Genomic DNA, 19,986 nt, shown 5'->3' with positions numbered 1-19,986 from the left:
GAAAGTACATTTATACAATTTCGCAGTGAGTTAAAATATATGAAGATCTGAGAATATTATACACGTTAGATCGTGTTTAAAGCAAATAGTTTAATATATGAACCAATAGAAACAGCATAAGTAATATTTAAAGTAGATAGGTAGATCTTCCACAAAAGTGCAACTGCGAATAAAGCGCCATACATGAGTTACTTTGGAACCTACAACAATCGGTTGATAAAAGAGAGTTGTATAGAAAGTAGTAACCGCACTTACCATTTTCCTATTTGGTGATAATGTTCATTAACAAAAATTATAATAGAGATGCAAATAATATAAAAAATTGTGCTCATGAATATTGTACTTCCAAATTTGAAAAAAAACAAATTGAACGTTATCTATCAGCAAAAATAAAAAATAGACATTTTTCGATGCTTCTATTACGATAGTTTGAAAATTTCCTCTCTTTCAACATAAAGTATAATAATTATAATAATATCGACTTCATGGCTAGAATGTGTAAATTTACAAATTTCATTTATATCCAACTATTTAAAGAAAATTTAAGTATGTAATTGTTTATTAATTAATACATTAAATTGATGATATTTGATTCAATTATTTGCATGCCTATATTCAGAATTAAGTTTGTTGAAAGAGAAAATATAGGCACACCAATAAACGATTTCATGTTTAGTACATTTTTCTTAAAGCGGAGGGATGTTTTAATTGATGCTGCATTATATGGAAGTCTATTAAGTTTGGTCACATTAGTCATACAATTCGTCTGGTTGCTTACTATGAAATAAACAAACAGTTCAAAGAAACGTAACTTCTAACTTGCAAGACACCAGGTAGGCAAGATACGTGGCAGGGAGGCCTTTTTCTTATTTTCATGGTTCACGATCGCGGCTAACAATTTACGCGCGCACATTTCCCGCGTGGCTGGGCGTAAGTGCATGCGTGCATAGTAATGCGTTTGTGTGCGTTACGATGGATCAGCTGAGCGCCAGCTGTGTTTCTCGTAACGGCCAATAGGAAACGCGTGTACGATAGCACAGCAGCGCCGCGAATACACGGCCGGTGCCCACTAGTTCGGTGTTCCCGCGAAAGTAATTCATAAACAAGAGTTCGCGATTTAAAAGCATTATTTTGTAAGTACGTGCCTATTTTAACATGTTCGAAAGGCCTGTTTTATCTGACTTGTGCATTGCGTGTTAAAGTGCGACATTATTTTCACATATTTCCTGAAAAAGTCGCGGTATAATCGAGCGGGAAATATAGATGCGCAGTACGCGTGGGTGCCGCAACTCCTTGGATTTATGCATCGTCTACATGCAGTATTTTGTGTTTTAATGCAAGTGTATCATATCGCCACGGTAAAAGACGATTCTCCTGGTTAACGGGCTGTGATTTATGTGAACTTTTACGACATTTTACCACGTAAAAGCGTCACAACAACCAGGCGTCTGTCAAAGGACGCCAATGCCGAACCATGTTTGCATAGTCCTTAAATTCGGCTCACGTACGCGAAAGTAATGGTGATTATGCACGGGAATTAAATAATTGGACTCCGAAGAGGCTCTTCTGCAGAAATTTGGAATTTTTTTCCCCCTTTGAGGTTATGGTATACATATAGAGGGCGTGACAGTGCCAGATTGCAAGCAGGGGTTGGTCATCGTTTCGCGCGCTGGTCTCCCGCGCTTCGACTTCCACGTCCCTTATTTTTCTCAAGAATTTACCGTTCTGTGATATCTTGAGGCTTGAAATAATTTTAGAAAGACCTTTAAGAAATTTTCGTGCTACGTAGTTCGTGGCGGATGAGAAGTTATAATATAAAATATTGAATCAAAGGCAGTCAAGTATACGTGCATGATGGCGATCGGGTGCATGTAAGCTTCGCGCGCTCTTTTACTTTTCGGCATTTTCCTGGGAAAATACTCGAGTGTACACCATAGAAATTTAACGTACATTTAATCGAAGCATCGGCTAACTTGTGTTTAAATTAAAAAAGGCCATTCCCGTTTAAAATATTTTCTGAACACGTCGACAATTCTACAGCAAGATGCCACAAACGAGGTGAGTGAACGACTTTCCATTTGGTCTTGAAATTTCGCTCATTTCGCTTAATATTTCGTTTTGAACATTTCCAATTTATTTAGAATAGATTTAATTAGTTTAAGCAAACGTTTGAGATTTCTAATCTGAGGAAAAAATGTAGAAATATGCGTGTATAACCTTTTATAATTGGCACTCGTTTTTCAAATGCTTTTGGAGCATTTATACGAATAATATACGTACATATTTTTAATTTATTGTTTTATAAGCCATCTATGAGTAGCTACATGACTCTGTAAGGTATGCATGTGACGTATATGATTTAAAAAAAAATATTATGCGTTCTACAACGTAATTTTCTATTCCACTACAAAAATGTTTTGGTCAGCTATGTAGTGATATTAAACTCTCTTTATTCGATTCAAAGAAATATTTATAAGTACTATGATAACAAAAATAAAAAGTCTCTTTTTTGGTCTATCCAGTTTACAGGGAAAAAAATCACAAACTTATTTGCAAGGGGGCAAAGTGGTAACACAATCTTTAAAACGTAAAAGACGTACAACAGAAATCTCTGAGGATTCGGAGAATGTGTATCCGCCTAGTAAAGTACCGGCATTGTCAAATGTATCATACACAGAGTCTTGTCATAACGGACATACATTAGAAAATTCATGTACACCACATCAAGTGTCCCCATTAAAGGAGCAACAAGAGCCAGCCACATGGTCTGAACTACGAAGTGCTACTTGTTTTTTAACACCATCATCTTCTACCAATGTATCAAGCAGACCTAGTCCATTACCTTCATTTTCTTGGGCTGATGGTTCTCAGGTCTGGTCTCTCATGTGTTTGGGAGATCAAAAGACTCTTACCCAAAGGAATCCACAATTGTTTCAAAGGCATCCAACATTACAACCACGAATGCGAGCAATTTTATTGGACTGGTTAATTGAAGTTTGCGAAGTATATAAGCTACATAGAGAAACTTATTATCTTGCAATGGATTACATAGACAGATATTTGTCCATTCATCAAAATGTACCCAAGAATCAGTTACAATTAATAGGCATCACCTGTCTCTTTATAGCTGCAAAGGTTTGTACATTTTATTTAATTTTTTTTTTTTTTTTATTACACTGTACTTAAATTAAACAATTGATTTAATGAAATTTTTTTTTTTTTATATAGGTTGAAGAAATATATCCACCCAAAATAGCAGAGTTTGCATATGTCACTGATGGAGCATGTACAGAGGAAGAAATTTTAGGGAAAGAATTAGTGATTTTAAAAGGTCTTGGGTGGAATTTGTCTCCTGTTACTACCCCTGGCTGGCTTAATATTTATATGCAAATTGAATCGGGTGACTGGTCAAGGCCAAATGCTTTTATTTACCCTCAATATGGGGGTCTTCAATATTCCCAAGCTGCTCAATTGATAGATCTAGCTACTTTGGATGAAGGAAGTTTGAAGTTTTCCTACAGTCACATTGCAGCAGCAGCCATCTATCACACACAAGGAAGAGAATGTGCCTTGAGGGTATCACGCATTCCATGGGAGCAACTTGCACCTTGTGTCAAATGGATTACTCCATTTGCAATAACAGCTGCAGAAGAAGGTTCTCAGTTCCTTTTAAGATCCACAATATCACCTGTGGAATCTCATTCTGGATCTGGACTCAGGGCAACAGTTCCCAATATAGTAATGGATGAATCACATCGTATACAAACTCATGTGGTCGATTTAAACATGTTAGAAAAGGCACAGCAACGATTAGGGGATGAAATCCCTTCCGTTGATGCGAACGAATCTGACTCAAATACCGAATCTGGTAGACAGAGCCCAAACGAAAGTGGTCTCTTAACTCCACCATCTAGTAGTCAAAAAAATTCAACCACACCATCCACTACACATCCTCCACCACAATTACATCCATATACATAATTAAATATACACAAACACTTCATACTTTAACGTGAAGTGTTTAGTTTACTAACGGATCATGAATTGATTTTAATTAGATACTGTAATGTATATTTCTACTAGGAGGTATCGTTTAAATGCTTCAAACAGTCCTGCCTTGTGTAAAATTGCACATGTAGTACTAACTATGGGATTGCATTAATACACGATAATGAGAACGTACACTGTGCATTATCGTAAATAATATAGTGCTTCCCAATTTAAATCCATTGTTTCGTACAATGGTACTTCTATTTTTAATAGTAAGACTTACAGTACAAGGTGTTAACCATTTTCTATAGTGCCTGTAGTGGCACCAAATTAATTTAATATTCTTGTTTTATCATAGACGTTTATAAAAAAAAAGTGCCTTGTGCTAAGAAGCGTAAACTTACATAGAAGCCTATGGCTAAGTTCTGTGATTATACCCCTGCAGTGAAACTTGTTACATTATATTAATATGTTAGGGTGAATTAATAATCATTACTATTACCACAAATCCAGATAACATTAGTGCCTGCAAAAAGTGTCCTTAAAGCAACTGTTTTTATTAGTTCTGCAATAGAGGAGAACATTGTGAATAGTATTCTTTTATATAATTCGCTTAATTTTAACGCAACGTATTATAACAATGCGTTATCGAGCCGGGTGAATGTATTTTTATGTATATGTACATTGTGAAATACTAAATAAGTAAAGAAAGAAAAAAAAATGAAGTTGTGAGATTGAGAGGGCATGAATGCGAATGCGAAGTATAAGACTATTAATTATTGAATAAGATTGCAACTTCGTGATCGATGTACACTGCCATGCATATAGTTGACGCGGTGGTTTATACACATTTGTATGAAAAATTTGACAATAAATATTTGTAAATCTTGAAATTAAACTGTAGGTTTTCGTTGAGTAAGTATAGTTTAACGTATTACAATATTTAAATGAAACGATGAAGTTTGTCGACGTAAATAACAAGGACTCGCGAGATTGTGCGCGCTGTTCGATGTATAATCGAATGTTGAAATCGATATTACCAACCGCGAAAACAGCATACTAGCGCCGCGATGTTTCGCCGAGAAACGTGAAAACGCGCTCTGATTGGCTGTTTCATTCGCATTCAAGTTGTCAAACGCCGGACGGCCGTTAAGAAAGCAGTTGCGTGCTAAACATTGTAACGGCGTCGGAATCGGGGAACTTGCTCGTGTAATTTCTACAAGTTTTAGTTATTTACGTATCCTAATAATACATCGAACCAACTCGATTGAACGCAACGTGAAGTGACCGAAAAAATTGCCATGAATGTTCGAAGCAAGCCGACCCTTTGTTCGTAGCATCGTGGAAGAGAGTGTGAATGCCAACGTTGATAAGTTCAAGTGTTCTCGATTTGTGTGTAAAACGTCTCATGATTCAAAAGTGATTCCTCCTGGATCCGTGTACGTCGACAGTGCAGCAACGAATATATTTCATGAAACAGACAACGTATCTAGCGAATATTTGAAACGTATTGTCGGGATGTCAAGTCCAAGTCGTATCGGTGGTTCAGTTCGCGAAGGAACCCGGGTGGTGCTTCGAGAGATCACTGCATCCCTTCACAATTCGCCTCCAATGCAACCGCCTTATTCCAAGGTAATTATACATTTATTTTTCCCATATTCGATAACTTATTCGTACATATTCAACCATAAACCCCGTATTATTCGCATATTCGACGTTCTTATCTTCTTTCGTCGTCTCTTTTTTCCCCTCATTGCGTCCTTTCTGTGTGTTTTTATTGCTAACAGTCGCTAACAGCCGGAGAATCCCTATAAATAAACCCTGAATCTCCAGGAGCACCTTGAAACCAAAATAAGTTTCGCTTCTCGCGCGGGAGCATTTCTTTGACGTTCGAAAAGGATACACGTATCTTGTAGAATTCACGGAATTATTTTGTGCGATAAATTTCGACTCTGTATACACGGTGTTCCGATAAACTGTTAAAAATTGTTTCGAAGACCGCGGATACAACAAAATTCAAGGCTCGTGGCGGGTCTTTTACATGTTCAAATAGTACTAGACTTTCCACTCTTCAACAGGAAATGTGATTATCGAAATATTTGTTCAGTTCGAAGCTATCAGTAACAGTTGCCGAGAAAAAACATTTCGTAATACCGTGTGTGAAACATTCTGTGTAGATTTGCATATTTGTAGTTATCCTAATATCTGTTACGTGTGTGGAATAATAAATTAAGGAAAGTACAGTTAATGTTCAAGACGCAGAGCCACAGACCATGTATAACATTTTCGTGAAAAATGTTGGCATTTTTCGCGCGCATGCAACAAAAACTGGTTTATCCCTTAAACCGGTTCTACTGAGTATTGTAAAAAAAAACGTTGCATTCCCGTCACCGAGTTTCTGTTTACGGAAATGGTATAGTATATATCGAATGAAAGGCACAGTCTTTTTATATTGAATATTTTATTGTACCGTTACATCGACACCTATGAATTTTATTTACTAACAAAATTATCTAGAGTGTTTGGTGTTTCTTTTGTGTTTTAAATGTCTGTTTTGTAGATTTTAATTTTGAACGCGTTATACAGGATCGTCGACTATAAACAAGTTAGGAGAAAGTATATTAAAAATCATTTTTAATGGCTGCTTACAAAAGACTACTTAAAATATAATAAACTACAAGTGTATCTTTATTCCATCAATCTAATGGATTGCACTCGAAATATGTTTAACACGCTACTATCTCCACTCGAGAGAAAGTGTCGATTAATGAGGATGAGTTTTAAAATATCATATTCGGTATCCATATCTTACATACATATCGCAAGAAGTAATGACATTGCATCTACATAAAATTGAAATCTAACAAATTTTCTTTTTGTTAAATTTTAGATGTATTCCGAAACGTGAAGTAATGTTTTTACTGAATTTCATTTATTCCATAATGCTTCATCCTCCATATCGTTTGCTTTTAGGTATCAACAGGTATTGTCCAGCGATGCTTTCACGCATGACGAAGAATTGCTTTTAAGCGGCCTACACACGTATCGTCTTTCCACGAGAAGGTACAGCATGTTTGCATTCCCACTCTTATTGCAGTCTGCTGATTGGCTATCACCGATCTTCGTTACCGTTTTCAACCAATACCTGTGAGTCAGCAGATTGCAACAGGAGTGGGGATATAAACACGCTGTGCCTTCTTCTCGTGGAAGCACTGTACTATCCAGTGTTGATTTGATGGTTACGCCAATTGGCCGTAGCGTAATAGCAACGCCTACTCTCACATGCATTGTCATTATTGGCTGAGTCGCTCACAACCACAGTTCGTATAGGGACAAAGTAGGATAGGAGAAGCATTGGCGTAACCGTACGCTCAAAATACTAGCTATGAATAGAACAAAAATGTATCTCTCGTGATTATGGAGACCCTACTACTATGCAGCATGACGTCAGAGCGGGCCTCTCTAGTGGGAATAAGGCAACAAGTCATCGTTGCATAGTAGAGAAATAATGGAAGTTTACCCGCGAGTTTGGTCGATCTTCTTTCTCACTGATTTTTCTCGTGGCAATGACAGTCGATCAAATCTACGGGCAAATAGCCAATACATCTCGACTGTGTATGGTCCATTTTAAGCATTTCATACCGATCAGTATCATACGAAGCGGCAGTCTACGATCCAGAAATTCTTCAGCTGAGTGAGAAGCTGTGCAGTATTTATTGTAAATGATCAGGTTAGCCACTGCAGCAGAGTAGGTTTTAGAATATTTTTTTACCATTTTGCAACGAGAAGATGATGGAAAATAAACGGTTTAACATCCCAAAACAAAAAGTTCGTCATCTTCGATTGTCCATAATCTCAATTTCTCCCATCGATAGATCGAAGCGACAATTTACCATCGGAACATTCGAGCTCGAGATTAACGAGTATTCACGTGTCACTCTAGATAGCGCCACGCTGGTCGCACCTCTCGCGTGCCTCGAATCGTATCCCACCACTTCCATAGTTGGTGATCTTCGTAGCATAATGCCTGTGCGGCGTGTGCGCGGTTCGGCGATAGAACAGCAGGGCCATAGCAAAAGTGTTAGTACGCGTATTATCGTAGCAGAACGGTGGCGATGAATCTCCCATCGCCGATGGTTTTACTTTTCGGCATAGAAGCACGGCCCACACTAGACGCTGTCTAGCCGCGACGTTGGTCATGGATTACGAAATCGTTTCGAAAGGTGAGGTGAGACGCTGTAGCGTTTTGCCAGTAGCGCAAGCTTCTTCGCGTACACACACATACATACATGCATACGTATATGTTCCGTCTCTGCCGAGCGTGCTAGTCAGTGTAGTGGTGAATGTCTAAAGTATCGATCGAAGAATGCGCTGCGCTAATATTAGAATTTCGACCAGAGATATCTTCCGTTGATCGTTATGTTCGGTAAGTTCGTGGTCTTCCGGCGTAGGACAAACAGACTGCGTGGGTGATTCCCGTCGCCACGACATAAGACCTCTTTCGATTCGTTCTGACATCATATCGAATACAATCGAACGAAGTTCGGTCGATAATATTTATGCGAATTCTGTTCGCGATGCATATAAGTCAGCTCAAAAGAACGAAGACGCTGGGGATAAGACACACCCTTGAGAGAACTGTCACTTCTCGCCCACTATTTCTCTTTTCCCCTGTCATCGCGATCAGATGGGAATGACTCACGCCAATGGTGTGTTGTGGTCTCGATGATGTCAAGAACGCACCGAATAAGGAGAGCGCGGCTTCTCGAGTTTCGAAGGGAATTGCCTCTGACTGCATCGTTTCGTTCGCTTGAATGCTTCGGGATACTGTGTGCTCGAGTGAACACGTTCAGTTTATACCGTAGATTAACAAGTAAAAGCGCACGGTATACTCTAATTCGTCACGGCTCGCGGAAATGTCCTCATAATTCAAAGCGGTTATGGAATCGATCATTGACACGGCGGTTTTACATTGATACGCGGCGTGTAGTATATAAGGTGGCCTGGAAAACACGGTATCAAAGAATATTTACTCGACCGTTAATAAAATTAGGGGGAAAACGTGAGATAAATTAAAATTTAATATTTTAGGGGGAACGATGCGCAGGGATATGTTCCGCTTGAATGTCAATGACCGCCTGAGTAATCGATGCTGTGGATATTCCGTTGAAATTGTACAAGTTTATCTTTGTCAGGCGATTGGACTCGGCGTTTAAAAGTTTTTTAAGATTTTAGCGACCCACGGACGTTTCTAGCTCACTGTCTATGGATGTTTCTACGTCTCTTTCAATTGATTTTTCGCGAGTCTCTTAACACGTTGCCAGATCAAAACCATATAATATTCTGCGAAAGTAAAATTTTGATTTTAGACTATTGTAAGTTACATAACCTAAAATTTTTTCCAAACTTGTTTTCGTAACCTTGTTAAAATTCACGAATTCTACCCAAATTTATTTCACCCGTCTTAACTTTAGAATTAATTTTTCTAGCACCATAATGGTAAATCCTGTCACCCATATATGGGCAACGCAGCAGTCGAAGCGTTAATCAAAGTTACTCGCGGCAAGAATACGACGAACGAGAGTTGCTTGCGGTACCAGCGGCTTTTTACCACGGGTAAAAAGTAACTAAGCTGCGTATTTTATTATTCGTTTCGTTGCATTTTCACGCTTTGCATTTTGTTTGCGTCAGTCTGTTTACAGTATGATGTCAATCTGTTTCATGCTCTTGAAATACTGTAATTGGTATGCAAGGTAAAATAGTTATTAACGTTTTAATTGCCACGCTGCGCGCTAGTCTGCGTTGCATGTTACATATGCGTTTTGAACGCATTGATTATCGTAGATAGATTTCTAAGGGTTTGCACTCTTGCACACAGAAATACTAAATATTTATTTTCGTTGCACACCTAAAAATATCAATTTCATACGATAGCCACTAGACTATAATAAATCTTTCAATTCGATGTTCTAAAATCAGCATTATGCGCAGTGAAAATATAAGCTGTCTTAGCTAAGCTGCTGACATGGGGGAAAAAGGTAGAAGGCGACATCTTTCGTTGATCTTAGAATCAAACATTTATTAGAATTAACCCTTTGTACTCCAATGGCGTCGTTACGCCGATATACATAATATCCACAACTCGATTTAAGGTTTTCAAAAAAAGTGAATAAATTTCAACCCTTTCACAGCGAACAATGTATGTATTGTACACAGGGTGTTCAACTACCCCTGGAAAAAATTGTAATGGGAGATTCTAGAGACCAAAATAGGACGAAAATTAAGAATACCAATTTGTCGATGGAAGCTTCGTTAAAAAGTTATTAACGTTTAAAGTTCCGCCAGTACTGAATTTTTTTCTCGAAAATGGTTAGGATTTCAGGGGTATGTCTATTGACCAAAAATGATTGTAATTGACCCCTGCAAACAAAAATAATTTTTCCAGAATGATTTGAAACTTTTCAATTTTCAGGGTGATAAACAGTCATGGTCAGACATTCTATTTTCAGTAATTAATTTTTTTCTCGAAAGTGTGTAGGATTTTTGGGATATGCCTATTCACCAAAAATGATTACAATTGACCCCTGCAACCGAAAATAATTTTTTCAGAATGATTTGAAATTTTTTAATAACTTTTCAACGAAGCCTCAGTGAAGAAATTGATATTCTTGATTTTCGTTTTATTTTGGTCTCTAGAATCTCCCATTAAAGTTTTTCCCAGGGGTGGCTGAACAGCCTGTATATTATTCCGCATACAGTTTGTGCTGCGTCAAAATCGTCCGCAGTCAAAGGGTTAAATTAAAAACATTTGTAAATTCCTCTGGAAAAAGGGATAATTTTAATTCCTTAAATACACATTACAAAATTACATTGAAATAGCTAGTCGCTTCTATTAAAATGAATTTTGGGGCGTCTTAGGGATTTTCGGTGTGAATGGAAAGGTATGCAAGCTTTGCTCGACTCTTAACGCTTTAAATAAATTTTAATCGAAAATACTCCCTTCTAGGTCTGCGTGCGCGTTTTCGTGTCTATAATTAGGTAGTCTGATTTTAGCGGACCATCCTGTATATATTTATTTCATGTACAAAATACTTTTGATTTTTCGTTGCAAAACGCGATGTACTATAAACTGACCAACTACAATGGGACACTATAATTGTTATCAGTACAAGTTACTAAAAATGAATTACGAAAATAATTAGAAAATGGAAGTTGGTAATATAATTCAACAATAAATAAATTACTTTGTGATTGCAAGAATAACTTCATTAAAAATGAAATTATATAATCCTGTAAGTTATGTAACTGTATTGTATTATAAGAAAAGAAAGAGAAGATTGAATTTCCTTTTAGGGGTAATATTTAATTCTGTGAAACGTGCAGTTCAATGGAAATAGTAATGTGCATCCATATGGCGATAGCGTGCAAGATTACCGTGTTTTACATGTTCTACTTTCTAAATGCGTTTGTTTTCTACAAAAAAAGCCATCTAGAATCTTGATACATTCAATCGAGTATAATACAGAATTCTGCGTATTAATTAGTATTTATCGTGTCTATGAGAGTAAGACGATTCGTAATTTAATTAGAGGCGAACTAATTGTTATTTAATAAGCATGTATAAACGTGCTGATACATGTTTTATTGATTCACTCTCTCGGGAAATCAGCTAATGTCTTAGTTATCACACTATTAATAGGAGAGATAAGATTGTGCTATGAAACTAATAAGATAAAACTCAATAGTCCGATTATCAGTATTTTGTACACTCAAGAAGATATTATAGATTAGAATTTTGAAAAAAATCGATTTTCTTTTAAACTTTCTTTTCTAAGATTTTTCAAAACGTGTCATTGGAAGATTTCTTTCAAATTCATGCTACGTAAATTGGACATGGAAACAATGATATTTTTAAAACTTGTGATAGAAAGTTGAAAGTACCACTATATGGTGGAGACATTACGAAATAGAAATATAGTAATGCTCTTTTCGTAATCGCTTAATATTCATCCTACATTGGTCTTTATCATTGAAACGTTTATATTTATTAACAACGATACATAGTTTATCGACATCTAAAACAGTTTTTATTTTATAAAATTCCCAATACGCTCTGGTTTTTCCACAGCAAGATTAGAATATTCTCTGAATTTGACCTTTCAATTACAAGTGTGAACTTCAATTTGGACCGTGTAATTAGCGTCGATGTATCATTGAAAAGGAACAATTTTAACCAACGATTCAACGTGCAAGCTGTTTGTATGTTCGCGACAAAGTGAACAAAGGTCCCTTAAAAACAATCGACTTCGTTCGGGAGTTTGTTTGGTAGAATGGCGTGGAAACTGGAGCAGGCCAGCGGCTGTGAAAATTCAGAAGTGGGAAGAAAAAAATATACATAAAAGCGCAAAGGGGTGAATGACAAACGAAAGATGTTTCGTGTCGTCGAAAATAAGCGTGTCAGGGGCGAGGATGCATAGGTGGGGAAGTGAGAAAGTTCACTACGTGGGGTTCCGTGAACCCGCGTGTAAATATGGGTTCGTATCGGCCGGCAGTGACAGCCGAAAGTGGAGGTCCTTTAGGAAGTCATGGGGAATCTCGTCCACAAGGTAATTTCGCGTTAGACCACTTTGAATTAAAGCTGGGATTATTCAAATTTCCGAAACATTATTCATTACCTCTGGGAATTATTATAAACCACGTTGTCGGTACTAATATTGCAATGGATATTAATTCTATAGCTTTGATCATAATAATTTGATAATCCATTATAATATTAGTATGGGCATATTATTTAAAACGTGGTACTTTCTATAATAAAATTAATTCCATTCTTGTTCAAGCTTTTACTGACTTATAATTTTATAATAATTTGATAAGTCAGTCGAAGTTTGAACAAGAATGGAATTAATTTTATTATAGAAAGTACTGGGTTTTAAATGATATGTAACGTGAATTTTTAAATTTATACAAATTGTTCAGAAATTTGCATATGCACTATTATTTAACAATGTTAGAATAAAATGTGATTTTTTCATCTGATCGTAATAATTTGATCAATATTTTAAACGTATTCAATTTTTTTTTAGGGTAAACCTAATAATTTCTCTTTTTTTATCATTTTTGTTAATACTTTTGTTCTGCAGTATTAAAGAAAATTCAAACTCAGTTGAAACGTTTGATATTGAATATTTTTTGCTTATGTAAAATTAGGTTGGCTTTATTTTCTCTACAGTAAACTTTTTGCATTGGATATATAGTCACATTTTTTAATTAAAAAGAATCTTTCAAATTACCGGTATTTGTTTAGTATTCAGCGCACACCTGAGTTAAAACCGACTCGAACCATATGTGGGTCAGCCGACAGTCAACGTGTTAATAATACATAAAATGTCGTTAGTATGTAAATTTATTTTGAGACTATACAGGGTGTTCGACCACCCATGGGAAAAATTATAATGGGAGATTCTGGAGGCCAAAATAGGATGAAAATCAAGAATACCAATTTTTTGATGGAGGCTTCGTTAAAAAGTTATTAACGTTTAAAGTTCCGCCAATACCGAATTTTTTTCTCGAAAATGGTTAGGATTTCGGGGGTATGTCTATTCACCTAAAATGATTGTAATTGACCCCCGCAACCGAAAATAATTTTTTCAGAATTAATTAAAAAATTTTTTTTTCGTCGAAAAATTTAAGCACCCTACCCTACCCCCTGTCGATTTTTCTTAAAAATTCGTTTTTGATTTTTAATAATTTTGTTTGACGACCTACAGAAAAGTTGTCTAATACTTTTTTGTAGGTACCCATGAGCTCTACTTCAGAAAAAAGTTTCATTGAAATATATTCACTATCGCAGGAGTTATGGCTGTTTGAAAATTGGACCATTTTTATGGGGTTTTTCTCATTTTGCGGAGTCAAGGACCAACTTTTCGAATATTTTTGAGATTTGTATATATGCTACACTAAAATACGCGTAGTTTGCTTTTTTAAACATTAAAATCGTCCAATCCGTTCTGGAGTTATGACGTTTTAAAGATTTGCATTAAATTTCAGGGTAGCATTTCTGGCCTCACATTAGATTTTCGGTAAGGAATTTTTTTCTCGAAAATGCGTAGGATTTCGGTGGTATGTGTAATGACCAAAAATGATTGTAATTGACCCTTGCAACTGAAAATAATTTTTTTAGAACGATTTGAAATTTTTTAATTTTTTCGAAAAATTTCACATCTTCTCGAATTTTTTTCTCGAAAATGCGCAGGATTTCGGGGGTATGTCTATTCACCAAAAATGATTATAATTGACCCCCGCAGCTAAAAATAATTTTTGTAGAACGATTTGAAGTTTTTTAATTTAATTTTGTTAATAACTTTTTAACGAAGCCTCAGTTAAGAATTTGATATTTTTGATTTTCGTCTTATTTACATTACATTTTTTCCCAGGTATGGTCGAACACCCTGTATAATTATTCACATTTGTTATGTAATCGAAAGTGACATCGTGGTAGGATTAGTGTTAATTTTATATTAATTTTGTATTATTATTATAAGAACAAACAAATTTATTTTATAAAATTGAGCTTTTTTGAAATGATATTTTTCAGGGAAAATATAGAGTCCTTTTTAGAGTGCTACGAAACGTAAAAATAATGTCTCTACTCGAGAAATGTGAGAATCTACTAATTGAGGGCTCTTAAAATGTACGCTTGCAAGCGTACGATTACGATTGAATCACATTATGAACCTCGTCGAGGTTTTGAAACTGTATTCTGCGAGGAGCAAATTGAATCGCGTTGGAGACCATGACCACAGATCTTTACCTCGAGATTAAAGGTCACTCTTTCGAAACTCAATTTGGTATGATAGGGATTCCTATTTAGAAACTTGCTTTGAGATGAACTTTTGCAAACGTATACGATGTCACAATGGATCGACGGAAACAGAAATTAAAACGAAAAAGACGTAGTTAATACACGCAAAACCACATCCAGAAACAGTGAATTTATAATCATCTAAAACATAATTATTAGTACAAATTTTAATGCAACATTTTGTCCCATTACTGGTCCCCTTCAAACGTTCTAATTTCTACATCTTAAAAAAGACAAAAATCAAAAACAACAAAATTGTAAATGGTCGAAACGTTACAATTTGTCAAACTAATAAAATAGAAAGTCAACTATATTTCGTTCGTCTATTCCTCTATGGAACTTTGTACACAGATTCTCACAATTATTTCTTCTTTCGTTGCCCGGATTAAAACTAATATTCTTCTTAAATTGAAAATGTAATTAAAAAAAGATATACAGACGGGTGTGTCAGATTTTCGTGGGATCCCTTCTTCGATCTATCACGTTTCCCTTCTCGCGTTTCTCGCGTACTATAAAACAGCGTCGACGATTTCCCGTGCAAGTTTTTGCCTCGACTACGCGATCGCCGGTCAGCTCATAACTGTTCTTGGCATGGATACGCGTTCGAAACTGGCGTAAGATCCAGCAAAACAAAATCCTTCTCTCTCCGCCCCTATATTTTATTATTAGTCGCAGCGAGGAGCAATAGTTGCGCAATTCCTGAAAGAAATCGGCGATGTTCGCTTAGGCGTCAGCTGATACACCTCAGTGGATGGCGAACTGATCGCGAGACGCGCACAGCGAACTCGTCGTGTTCACGCGAAATGGAATATATCAATAAACTGCTGCATCGCACTGCCGCGATACCAGCAAGGACGTCGTCGCCCACGCCACCGGTACTTTGCGTCAGATTATGCTTTCTTGCCGTTTTCAAGCTTCGCGAAAATCCCATTTCTGTTCTCGCGTTCGCGGATCGCGACATCTGTGGATCCGTGAAAACGCGAAGTGTTTGGGTTTCACGATTACAATTTCATGATTTTTCTGTTAATTTCTGTGGTCATAAGTTGAAAAAATCGATGCAGAATGTGATGTATGATTGGGAATTGAGATTTGTTGATTGTATAATTCTGAGATCTATGGAAGCCCTGCGTTGATCCAACTCTTTTAATCCTCCATAACCGAAACTATTTTTGGCTTCTGAAAGAAGTGTTCCGAAGCAAAGTTTGATAAAAACTTCGATTTATGATACTGTTGCTTTGAATATCGCGAAATGACACAGAGAAAGGACCATTTTCAACATTAAATCTTGTAGATTCGTTCCTTTGTACATCTTGAAAACAATATTGGGTCATCGACTTCCTCCTACTGATAGGATTTGTTTTTGTCAACAGAGTGGTAACGACAATTCACTGCAAAAGATAGCAGAGCATGAGGTGAAGGTCCGATTCGCCCGGGAGTTCGCCGACGTTGGATCAATCAACTACTCGACTCCAGAGTCTCTGTCATCGGCCAGCAGCTTCCATAGTCTCAGCAGCAGCCTCAGCACCAAAAGTAGCAGCGGCGTATGCCCGGACACCGTGCCTCAGAATTCCAATCAGGTCACGGACACTTCATACACGAACACCAGTATACCCGGTGTCGAAGACTTGATTCTCGGCTGCGCGAACATACACCTGAACGGCGAAGACTATCACTCGTTAAACGAGCTTCAGACCACTCACGACCTCAGCCAGGATCAGACGTTCACGTCAGCCACCGAGGGAGCAGACCTTACTGGGGACATCAACGATATATCGTTGGCGGGGTCTGAAAACGCCCTTCCAGTCATCGAGGACGACTTCTCGGATCAGCATTCGCCGATAAATCATCCGAACGATATCGAAGAGCGACCTATATTGATTGTTCCTAACGTGGTAGTGATAGAAGAACCGCTGGAGAGATCGGTTTCTCCGGGCAGGAGCAATGACCTATCTAGCAGCCCACAAACCTGTAGCCTAACGAACGTCGAAGAATTTTCGCTGCCATATAGTAGCGCGACGATCTCGAATTTAGATTCTACAGTGTGTTTGTCAACTGTTAGAGAAAGCCCAGCGGTTTTCAAGCCGGAGAGCTATACTGTAGTAGAGAGCACTCGAATCGAAACTGAGTCTTTGACTTTAAACGTTATACCTTGCTCTACCATAGACTCTATAACTTCGGTGTCTACGCTATTGGAACATGCGGAAGGGCCATCGTTGCCTAGTATATCCACGGTATCTTTAGTAAATCTTACAGACTCTGTAAAATTGAGCGATGGCGACTCGCACGAAGTCGAGGACGATGTAAAAAGCTCGTTGGCCAGGTCATCGTCTCCTCTTAATGATACTAACGAAGTTGTAAGCACCTCTTCGCAAAATGTATTGAAGAGTCCTGGTCAGGAGATTGAGAATACACATAGAAGCCAGACAGAGTCAGTTTCACTCAGTTTTAATGATGCTACAAGCGGCAACGAAAATCGTACAGACCTGTTAAACAATACTTCGTTTCCAATACCTAAAACGCTTGGAATTGAGGACAATTTGGAAAGTACTGTTTACAAGGAAACCGAATGCAATAACGTATCTGATAGCAAACTAGAGCTATCTTCAAATATAGAGAGCCTGAAAGTAGATGTATCTCCAGTGGTTAAGAAGGTAGTAAACATTGTCGAAGAAACAGATGCAATAAATGCTGTAACGGAAACAGAAATTAAGGAAGAAAAAGAAGAAGAACTGTCCGACGAGAAATTGGACAGGACTCTCACTTTTGATGATAATTCTTTGAACTTGAAATCTGAACAAGAAGTGGAAGAATATTCAGAATTCAAGCCTCAACGACAGAGTACTACGTTAGCTTTACCTGTCGAGCAACCAAATTTCAATGAATTGAAATCTGCTGCTGATCAAGTTGCCGATGATATCTTTAAAACTTCATTGGAGTTCTCTGAAGAAACTGACAATTTTATCAGTGCCACAACCGACAGTGAGTACGCGATCCTCTTCAGTTTTAAATTTACTTTTCCAAACAGCAACGATGGTTTGAATAATTAACTATCAACAAATTACTTATTTTGATGTCAGATCACCTCAAGCCTCTAAAGTCAGGATCGATTAAAATCTAGTTGCGTCTAAGACAAATTTTTCTGGGTCAAGATTTACCGATGAGTCGAAACGCTAATTTTTATTTTTGTAACTGTTCCGTTTGATGTTTCACAAACTCTGGAACTAATCAATTAATGTATCAGAGTTGTGCTTTCGAAATTCGTGACTAGAGTTTCGGAGGGGTAATCGTGTTCTCAATATAAATAGTTCTATTGCTGTTACCTTTTTAATTTTTGTTGAATTCATCTTATTGGTAATTTAATACACATTCATTAATGACAATTATATATTCAGTATTTCAAGATCCTATCGATTTCGATTTTCTGGTAACCCACGGCAATTCGAAGCACATAAACCGCTTGAGAACTGAATCTTTGTATGTGAAGTTCGACCCTTTAGTGTCGGATACCAGTATGTTACCCCAAGGAAATAGTCCGCCCATAAACGAGGAGCAAAATGGCAAAACTGAAAACACACCGCCAAACATTGATACACCAAAACGTAATCCTGCCATAGCGGCTATAGACAGGCTACTTTTTTACAGTCCTCTTTCTACCAGTATGACGCAGAAAACGGAAGAGCCTCGGGAGAAAATTGTGAGTATATATCGTAGCGTTTCTTTGTCTGGAAATAACTAGAAATGATTTGATCCATAAACATTTGATGCATTTACTAATGTGTGAGATGAATATGTTTTAGGAACAGGCTACCGAAGAACCAAAATCAGAAACACCACTTGTTAATGATATTGATATGAGCAAAGAATTAGAATTAGTGAGGACAACCGTACTACAATTAGAGGAAGAGCTAAAGAAGCAAAAGAAGGAGTATGAAGCAGAATTAGAGAGGCAAAAGAAGGAGTATGAAGCAGAATTAGAAAGGCAAAAGAACTTTTTCCAAGAAAATATTAACAAATTACAAACACAAATAGCGCAGGAAGTGAAGAGTAAATCACAGATGACGTAAGTTATTTGTTGTCTGCAAAACATAATGTTTTAAATTAAGTGGAATAAATGTAAACCGTTTACAGAGTCGTGGTCGAGGAGTATGAAAAATCGATTAGTCGACTGCTCACAGAGAGAGAAAGGGATCGTACGAACTTCGAGCAAGAGAAGGTAAAGTTGCAAGAGGAGCTTCAGATCACGAATTTTCATTTGGCAAACACGGAGGATGCTTTCAATGACGTTCACCAGAAATACGAGAAGCTCAAAGGAGTAGTATCCACGTATAAAAATAATGAAATAGTTTTGAAAGAAAGTATTCAGGAAAATGTGGAAACTATAAAAACTTTAGAAACGCGATACGATCATTTAAAAAATCATGCTATGGGTCAGCTTGAGAAGTATGCTTCCAAATGGAATGTAATCATACTTAACTAACATTTGACGCATTATATATCGCTTAATAAACATTTCAGGGCTAACTTGGAATTGGATGCTATGCGAAAACAACACGAGGATGAAACGGTTAAACTTCATGCCATGCTAAGAAAAGCAGAACTTAAAAGTAATTCATTGGCGGAACTGGTTGAACAGAAAACTAAAGAAAACAAAGAACTGGCCCAAATATTGGATGAAGTGATCGCCAGGGTAGGTCACCAAAACGCGGATGAATAAACGAGTATCGCGAATGCAGCGCGATTAGTCTTTATTTTTTTACTCGCCCCACCCCCTCTCTTAATGTTTTAAATACAACCATATACTAGGTATGATCGATATATATGTATACATGCGTTGTTTCTAAAATTATTAATTGCAAATTATGTTTTTGTTTCAAAGAAGCACCTTTTATTAATTATTTATAAGTTGTGAAATATATATATATATATACTATTTTATCGCTAATAAAAAATAGGCATATTTAAAACAACCTCTTGTTTATATTTGTGTAGTAAAAAATATAATCAAATATTGGAGTATCGACTCCACAAATAGTTCTTAACAGTCACACATTATGCGTCAACAGAATTGTACGCAATTTGTTATAATACAGTTCAAATACATTTCACTATGTTTAATTAAATAAAATTCACTG

The 19,986-nt window shown here is 36.9% G+C and overlaps 2 protein-coding genes across 5 annotated transcripts; both read left to right on the top strand.

Annotated features, from left to right (window-relative positions):
* The first annotated feature begins 1,074 nt into the window (after positions 1–1,074).
* Positions 1,075–4,728, top strand: Cyce (cyclin E). Of its 2 annotated transcripts, XM_076765922.1 has the most exons (3): positions 1,075–2,058; positions 2,523–3,135; positions 3,229–4,728. In XM_076765922.1, the coding sequence occupies exons 1-3, from the start codon at positions 2,045–2,047 to the stop codon at positions 3,979–3,981; spliced, it is 1,380 nt and encodes a 459-aa protein (XP_076622037.1). In that variant the 5' UTR covers positions 1,075–2,044; the 3' UTR covers positions 3,982–4,728. The 2 variants fall into 2 exon arrangements, with proteins under 2 accessions (XP_076622037.1, XP_076622036.1); XM_076765921.1 differs by lacking the exon at positions 1,075–2,058 and having other exon boundaries at positions 2,196–3,135.
* A 471-nt stretch (positions 4,729–5,199) lies between these two features.
* Positions 5,200–19,959, top strand: Tacc (transforming acidic coiled-coil protein). 3 transcript variants are annotated; one of them, XM_076765895.1, is made up of 6 exons: positions 5,200–5,622; positions 16,225–17,833; positions 18,247–18,548; positions 18,652–18,914; positions 18,983–19,294; positions 19,370–19,959. In XM_076765895.1, the coding sequence occupies exons 1-6, from the start codon at positions 5,296–5,298 to the stop codon at positions 19,566–19,568; spliced, it is 3,012 nt and encodes a 1,003-aa protein (XP_076622010.1). In that variant the 5' UTR covers positions 5,200–5,295; the 3' UTR covers positions 19,569–19,959. The 3 variants fall into 3 exon arrangements, with proteins under 3 accessions (XP_076622010.1, XP_076622012.1, XP_076622011.1); XM_076765897.1 differs by lacking the exon at positions 5,200–5,622 and adding an exon at positions 12,193–12,596; XM_076765896.1 differs by lacking the exon at positions 5,200–5,622 and adding an exon at positions 15,230–15,729.
* The last annotated feature ends 27 nt before the right edge of the window (positions 19,960–19,986 follow it).

This window comes from Colletes latitarsis, chromosome 5 (assembly GCF_051014445.1).
Source record: "Colletes latitarsis isolate SP2378_abdomen chromosome 5, iyColLati1, whole genome shotgun sequence".
NCBI classification, from domain to species: Eukaryota; Metazoa; Arthropoda; class Insecta; order Hymenoptera; family Colletidae; genus Colletes; species Colletes latitarsis.
This window is presented reverse-complemented; position numbering and strand designations above follow the sequence as displayed.